The sequence below is a fragment of the Tachysurus fulvidraco genome, chromosome 17, assembly GCF_022655615.1.
Source record: "Tachysurus fulvidraco isolate hzauxx_2018 chromosome 17, HZAU_PFXX_2.0, whole genome shotgun sequence".
Taxonomy (NCBI): Eukaryota; Metazoa; Chordata; class Actinopteri; order Siluriformes; family Bagridae; genus Tachysurus; species Tachysurus fulvidraco.
Window position 1 is genome coordinate 15,194,534 of NC_062534.1, and position 8,727 is coordinate 15,203,260.

Below are 8,727 nucleotides of genomic sequence, written 5' to 3' on the forward strand. Positions count from 1 at the left end.
TTATTATTTTTAGAATTTAATGATTTCATCCACATTTATACAAACAGTGCCTAACGAACACATAAGTTGCACTAAAATGTGCGCTATTTATGTGGATAGACAATAATTAAAGCTTTTCGGCCACCATACAAAAGACAAATACTAGTTCCGGTTGCATGACGTCAGGACGTTTGACCGGAAACTAATCATATGATCAGTGTTTACAAAAAAAAAACAAACCCCTGACTTCATTCACACAGACGCCGCCCGACGCACACGATATTTTGTAGTGTTTACGGTAAGAAATCCACTACATGTAAATTATATTCATGTTTCTAATGAAAGTGACACGTTTAACGTCGGGATTTGTTTCGCAAACTATTACGCCACCGTTAGCTGGAGTAGAAAAGTAACTTTAGATACATTATGGTTGAGTCATAAACAGTGCTGTAACCATGTTAATGTGCAGACCTTTTTTCTTAGATTTTCACCCTTTATTCCTTTTTTAATCGCTCTGTAGAACGTGTATACACACACACACACACACACACACACACACACACACACACACACACACACTTGTGTTTTATTTTTCTTTAGACGGTTCATATGGAATGAGAGAAAATCACGTCACTTGATGTTTTTTTTGTTGGAGGTGTAATAGAAAATGTGATAGCCTAGTGATTAAGATGTTGGATTACTGATCAGAAGGTCGTGAGTTCGAATCCCAACTCCACCAAGCTGCCACTGCTGGGCCCCTGAGCAAGGCCCTTAACCCTCATTTGCTCAGTTGTATAAATTGAAATAAAACTGTAAGTCACTCTGGGTAAGGGTGTCTGCTAAATGCCAGATATGTAAATGTGAAATAAACTTGTGTACAATTTAAACAGGGTTTTAATGCTGAACAGCTTTACAGTTTACTTTCCTCAGACCTTCCTTTGCTTCAGAAACAAACAAACAAACAAAAAATTAAACATGCTAATTGGTTGAGTTACATAAATTAAAATAAGCTCACACAGCAGCTACTGGTTTCATTCTTTGATGATACTCCATTTTACAGGTGGCATTTCCTTGTCAAATGCCTACTTATATTTTCACTTGTCTGTTGTTAACAGTTTTACACAGATTAGTTGCATTTTGGTGTCACAAGTTTTAGATCACAAGATCTATGATTTAATCACTTGACTGCTGAATGGGCAATGATTCATTCAATCTTATCTGAACCTTTCTTTTTTGAAGGTGATCATGAGGCTTGTGATCCTTGATGACTATGACCTGGCAAGTGAGTGGGCTGCCAAATACATCCGCAACCGTATTATCCAGTTCAAGCCCAGTGCAGAGAGATACTTTACTCTTGGCCTGCCCACAGGTATGTGAGTGCAAAATGGAGGAATGTTTTTTATATTTAAAATGCATTTTTACAAGGCATGTCTTTTACAAGGTCTTGTATAATTAATTAAATATAATTAAATAAATAAATTAAATTCTATATAATTAATTAATATAAGAGAGAAGGTCACGTGCAGCACTTTCCATATTTTATATATCATCAAATATTCTCTCAGCATGAATTGTAATTTCATGTTTTCAGGAAGCACGCCACTGGGGTGTTACAAGAAGCTGATTGAGTATTACAAGAGTGGAGACCTTTCCTTTAAATATGTGAAGACTTTTAACATGGATGAGTATGTTGGTGAGTCACCGAGTCTTAACACACATTGTTAGTTAAACCGAATCCTTTTTCAAAACAAATCAAATGCATCTTAGAAACTCTTAATAATGCAATTCATAAGTGCTTTGAATTAATTTCCATTTATCAGTACTGACTTACTGATACTGACTGCTGGATCTCGCTGCAGTTGGCTTTACAGGTATTTTTGTGCTCCTATGGTCTAGCTAATTGTTAAATGCCCAAAATTAGATCCCTTAATAAAAAAGATTTAGCTAAATAATTAAGTGTTAAATGATTAACATAGATAGATAGATAGATAGATAGATAGATAGATAGATAGATAGATAGATAGATAGATAGATAGATACAACTTTATTGTCATTGCATTGTACAGGTACACAGCAACGAAATGCAGTTTGGCATCTACCAGAAGTGCAAAATGTAGTAGTCGTGCAAAAGTGCAGATAAATATCTAGCATATTTACAGCAAGTGGTATCTATGAAAGCATATACAGTGAATAAATAAAAAGGCTATAACAGTGCATAGTATATGATAAACAAAGTCTAACAGTGTTTTGTAGATAGATAGAAATGCCCTCAGGGCTAGATGAGGGTGGAGTCGCAAATTTCAAATTTGTATTTGCACAATGCTTTTCCTAAGAGTGGAATCGGCTCAGTTGTCAACACACCACAGTGCCCCATCTTTAAACAAATAGTTTAACGTCTGGAAATTTTTCTGACAAGAAGACGACGACTAGCCAACCTTAAAAATAGGTAGTTAAAAGCAAACTACAAAAGCCATTATATTTTTAGACTTTCAATCAAAACCAATCATTCCATTATAATATGCACATTTTTAGCCCACTACTGAATTTACCATGTTAAATTTCATAGTGCTGAAGAAAGTATTTGTGGTGGAAGTTGACCACTTTATGACATTCACTATATACATATATGCGTTACTCTTCATATTGGTTCTTAACAAAAAGACAAAAACATATATTTATTCATTATCAGAAACTGTGTTAACCTGTTCAAAGTGTTCGAGCCTTTCTTGGGAACACTGGGGTGAGGCAGATAGACACGTGATGAGACACCAGTGAATCGTTGGGCAGTTTAGTCAGTTTAGGTTCACAAGGAGAAAATGCAAATATCTAGACAGGCAGAAATTTGACCTCAGTATCAGAATGTGGACTATAAGGTGGTGATACTATCCACTTATCACCTGTGTGATCTGGGTATAAGCAGTTAGTATTATTCTATCAGTTGAACACATATCGTTTTTTTTTTTTTTAACCTCATCTGTATATTTGAACCAGCAATAATATTCTGTATATCTTTGAGGGATGTTGGTTAATGAGAATCTTATTAACATGCTGTAGCCTCTGCCCTATTCTTATAAAACACATCATCCACACAGTGACCTACGGTGATGTAGGATGTCCAGTGCCTATCTTACCTGCTTTTTAAAAGTGCAAGAAGTTATTTGTAAAGGAAATGAGGAAACACTTCCAGGATAATAACAAAAGCTAATCCAATCAAACCTCTATGTTCTAAAACATGGATTTATGTAACAGTACTGAAGCATAGCATTTTTATGGAAAATGATAACTTTATTTAAATCAATGTGAAAAGTGACTAGAACAAAGTCTAATGCAGCTTTATTTTATTAATGTGTGTCCTATAGCTCTGCCAAGGGACCATCCGGAGAGTTACCATTCCTACATGTGGAACAACTTCTTCAAACATATTGACATCGAACCACAGAATACTCACATTTTGGATGGCAATGCGACTGACCTGCAGGCAGAGTGTGATTCATTCGAGCAGCTGATAACAGCTGCTGGGGGCATTGAGTTGTTTGTAGGAGGTGTGATCAGAGTTTATGCTTATGAATGAGGTTTTAAAGTAAAATGGCATATATGTGTGTGTCAAAGCAGATTCTTACATTGAGAATGTAGTCTTTAGCTCAGCTGAAGTCTATAATTGGCACATGGTTAAAAAATAGCACTGAGTGTTATGGCTGTGTCGGTTGTACCTATATTATAGCAGAAATGAATGCATTAGGACAAGTGCATTACTGTAAACCGATGATGTGAATGACACATATCGCTACTGTTGTAGGATCAGCTATAGAGATTTAATCCATGCCTTCTAACCAGTCAGATTTGAGATTTTGACTGTTTAATTAATTGTTTTAAATGATACTGTGGTGTTGTGTATAATTTTTATTAGCTTTTTTTCATTTTCACTTTAGTCAATTCTGCTTTTTCTGTATCAGGAATTGGACCTGATGGCCACATTGCCTTTAATGAACCAGGTTCCAGTCTGGTGTCAAGGACGCGAGTGAAGACACTGGCTAAGGACACTATAGTGGCCAATGCTCGCTTCTTTGGAAATGACTTGTCTAAAGTCCCGACCATGACCCTCACTGTTGGTGTGGGCACAGTTATGGATGCTAAAGAGGTCAAAGTCACCTAAACCTAAAATAAGCTTATACATTACAAAGCAATCTGCGAAAAGAAAACATGATTTAGCTTCTCACACTAGACTCCATTTCACCAATTTCAATATTTGTTCTAGTTATATTGAATGTGTAATGTAGTATATGCATGATGATTATAATGTGTACAATAACGTGTATTACTATATAACTGTCTGTGTTTCTGACACATTACTTAATCACCACAATTACATTTGACTTTACATAATATCACTTCACTTTAAGGCTAAAGACAAAAAAATTATTATTATATTGTATTTCTAGGTTATGATACTGATCACAGGAGCACACAAAGCATTTGCCTTATATAAGGCCATAGAAGAAGGAGTGAACCACATGTGGACGGTGTCTGCCTTCCAGCAGCACCCTCGTACCATCTTCGTGTGTGACGAAGATGCCACGCTTGAGCTCAGGGTCAAGACCGTAAAATACTTTAAAGGTATGTAAGCATTATTCTGAATAGAGAATAGGATCAGAAATGTAAAGTGAGTAAACTAAACATAATATAAACACATTGAAAAAATTATTTAGACAAATAAAAACAAATTTAACAAAATTACAAATTATCCCCTGATAAAGTTGAACAAGTTGAATTGGTTTTCAAACATCTTTACCTGAGGTGTGCATTCTTAGTAAAGTAGACATGTGCTTAGGTCTCCATAAAATCCTATTCAAGTAATGCAATACATGATATAAGCATATAATGCAGTATGTTTGGTACAATTCATACACCATGAATCTAGCAGCAGATTATTTAGCTTCTGCAACTTTCCAATTGGCTACCAGACATTTAGTTAACCTCCAAGTCCTTTATTTTACAGGGCTGATGCATGTCCACAATCAGCTGGTTGAGCCGACACACAGCATGAAGGACTATATGGATTAAGGCTGAAGGCCGGGGGGGAGGATGTTGTGTCGGGAATGAAGTGGATTTGCATCAGTTTGTGGTAGTGGAATGTGGTTTCACACATGGCACAAGCCCCTAGGACTCACAAAGGTGCCTGAAATATCAGTGATGTGTAGATTCCAGATTTGCATCACATTAATGTTTACTTGCACAACAGCAAATGCAAACTCGTCTGCCAATTTAAAACTATTGGTAAAGGCAGTATTATAAAGATCAGGATGGAATGAGTATCAAGTCAAGTTTTATTATAAGTAATTTCTGGCCTTTTGTTGTTGAAGAAAGACCTCGTGCATAAAACACCTTTTTATTTCACTCCTCTGGTTAGAGCTTAAACACTATTTATCCATTGCATATTTAATGTGCCTTGACATTCTAATACTGTATTGAAATGATAAGGTCAAGACAGGTTATTATAGTTATTATTATATGGGTGGGGATCATCGGTGAAGACTTTCTGGTTCATATGAGATCTGGTTTAAGTTACTTGAAGTATTTGACAGACCTTTTTCTTTCAATTAGAAAATCTTGAAACACAAACATATTTTAGAATTTGATGGTCATTTATTTGAAACTTAACCTACAGTGATCTGCTGTTCATGTTCAATTCACTCAAATATATTTTGGACTTTTGTTGGTGAAATGTATGAAAAATGTCTTAAAAAGACAAAATCTCCAGCTATGGAAATGATGCCAGTTTCATTATAAGGCCCTTTCCTTAGCCCAGGTCTGGATTGATCCTGACTCTGCTAATTAATATGCTGAGACATCCAAGTCAATTCCAACCAAAGCTGACTTGCACAGTATGTGGCTTGAAATAATGCCTTTTACACTTGGTAGTATACATGGAGGCATTTTGGATGGAACTATAATATACAAGCTAGAGACCAATCCATCTCTGGAATCTTAAGTGATTGGTAGGTTTATTTGGGACCAAAATTAGTGGTGTATTTTCCCAAAATTATTTCTCAAACTTCCTTATTGCTTGAACTATGAGACACTATGTAACAAACAGCAGTTCATAAAATCAGATCCAGCCAATGTAAATGTTTCAGCACCATAAATCAAACAGCCTATTTAGTCTGAATATATGTTTCCATGACATGTACACTCTTTAATATTACTTTATTGGCTGCTTTCTTTCTTTCTTTCTTTCTTTCTTTCTTTCTTTCTTTCTTTCTTTCTTTCTTTCTTGTGTTTAGAAATGTTACTGCATGGAATGTTACCTTGGAATTATTGTGTATGACTGAAATGATTTGTAACCTCTTTCAACCTCTATGTTGATTTGCTTAAACTGTACTATACCTGTGAAAGAAGATAGCAACAGTGTTTGTTTATTTTTTGTTGAAGGGTTTGCATTCACCTCATTAGTAAAACTGCTGTTACCAGACTTTCATTTTAATACCAAATCTTCTGAATCGTATGAATGGTAAATAAAGCTTGTTTGATTAAAATATGTCTGAATGAATAAAGCTGTATTTCTTTTTATTCTTTAAATAGTCTCAAAAATACATGCTGGTAGGTAGACTGGCTATGCTAAGCTGCTCCCAGCCATGAATAATTTGGTTAATGAGTGTCTGCACGGTGCCCTACAATGACCTGATGTCCCCACTAGGGAGTATTCCTGCCTCACACCCAGTGTTCCTAGGACTAACTCCAGACCTTCAATAACCCTGACCAGGATGTTTTTCCATAATCCATCATCAGAGCACGATGCATTTTGCACACGTCTTCAAATCTTCAGATTTTCAGGTACATGAAAGTGGGAAGAAAAAATGTTTCCCTTAATCATAGATAGAAAAACTTGAGTCTACTTTACTTGGAATTAAAACGGTATTATTTTATTTAATGTCTTTAAGTGGTTTACATAATTAAAAATGGGTTACCTTCAACATTTCATGCAAAAGTTTAGGAACCCCTGACAATTTCCATAATTTCCTTTTGTAAATATTTGGGTGTTTGGATCAGCAATTTCATTTTGATCTATCAAATAACTGAAGGACACAGTAATATTTCAGTAGTGAAATGAGGTTTATTGGATTAAGAGAAAATGTGCATATAGGCATCAAAATGAAATAGCATTAAATGAGACTGCTAATAAATTAGCACTGATTAATTATAACACACAATTGGTTTGGTGGGTCATTAAGCCTTGAACTTCATAGACAGATGCATCCAATCATGAGAAAAGGTATTTAAGGTGGCCAATTGCAAGTTGTTGTTCTTTTTGACTCTCCTCTGAATAGTGGCAACATGGAGGCCTTAAAACAACTCTCAAATGACCTGAAAACAAAGATTGTTCAACATTATGATTTTGGGGAAGGCTACAAAAAGTTATCACACAGATATAAGCTGTCAGTGTCCACTGTGAGGACCATAGTGAGGAAATGGAAGACCACAGGCACAGTTCTTGTGAAGGCCAGAAGTGGCAGGCCACGTAAAATATTGGAGAGGCAAAGGCGAAGGATGGTGAGTGGTTAAAAACAGCCCACAGACCACCTCCAAAGACCTAGATCACCTTGCTGCAGATGGTGTCATTGTACATCGTTCAACAATTCAGCACACATTGCACAAGGTGAAGCTGTACGGGAGAGTGATGCGAAAGAAGCCTTTTCTGCACACACACCACAAACAGAGTCGCTTGAGGTAGGCAAACACACAAGCCAGCTTCATTTTGGAACAAGGTGCTATGGAGTGATGAAAAAGATTGAGTTATTTGGTCATAACAAGGGGCATTATGCATGGTGGCAAAAGAACACAGCATTCCAAGAAAAACACTTACTAACCACAGTAAGATTTGGTGGAGGGTCCATCATGCTGTGGGGATGTGTGGCCAGTGCAGGTACTGGGAATCTGGTTAAAGTTGAGGGTCACATGGATTCCACTCAATATCAGCAGATTCTCGAGAATAACGTTGAGGAATCAGTCACAAAGTTGAAGTTACGCTGGATATATCAACAACGACCCAAAACACCGCTCAAAATCTACTCAGGTATTTATGCAGAGGAACAAGTACAATGTTCTGGAATAGCCATCCCAGTCCCCAGACCTGAATATCACTGAACATCTGTGGGGTGATTTGAAGCAAGCTGTCCATGCTCGACAATCATCAAACCGAACTGAACTGGAGATGTTTTGTAAGGAGAAATGGTCCAAAATACATTCGTCCAGAATCCAGACACTCGTTACAGGCTATAGGAAGCATCTAGAGGCTGTTTTTTAGTAGAAATATTGATGTGATTTTTCTGTTGGGGTGCCCAAATTTATGTACCTGTCTAATTTCGTTTTGATGCATATTGCACATTTTCTGTTAATCCAATAAAACTCATTTCACTACTGAAATATTACTGTGTCCTTCAGTTATTTGATGGATCAGCAATTTCATTTTGATCTAAACACCCAAATATTTATAAATGAAAATCATGGAAATTGTCAGGGTTCCTAGACATCTGCATACAACTGTATACAGTATATGTGGTTGCAATAAAGTGCTAAAGGTAACCTGTTTTTAATTATATAAAGTACTTAAAGACCCACATCCAAAAGCTTGAATTTATATAACTTAAGCAGCTGCTGCCTTGAGTCTGACACTAAAGGCAGAGATTTCATATCCAAAAAGGTACCTAAAACAGGAATCTTGAAATCTATGCTAAGGCATGTTAAGCTAGA

General features: G+C 36.3%; 1 protein-coding gene across 1 annotated transcript; it reads left to right on the forward strand.

Moving 5' to 3' along the window:
- Positions 1 to 121: 121 nt before the first annotated feature.
- Positions 122 to 6,514, forward strand: gnpda2 (glucosamine-6-phosphate deaminase 2). Its single transcript, XM_027135435.2, has 7 exons — positions 122 to 277; positions 1,219 to 1,348; positions 1,571 to 1,672; positions 3,339 to 3,521; positions 3,933 to 4,117; positions 4,419 to 4,593; positions 4,976 to 6,514. Exons 2-7 carry the CDS (start codon positions 1,225 to 1,227, stop codon positions 5,038 to 5,040), a joined length of 834 nt encoding a protein of 277 aa, XP_026991236.1. The 5' UTR covers positions 122 to 277; positions 1,219 to 1,224; the 3' UTR covers positions 5,041 to 6,514.
- The last annotated feature ends 2,213 nt before the right edge of the window (positions 6,515 to 8,727 follow it).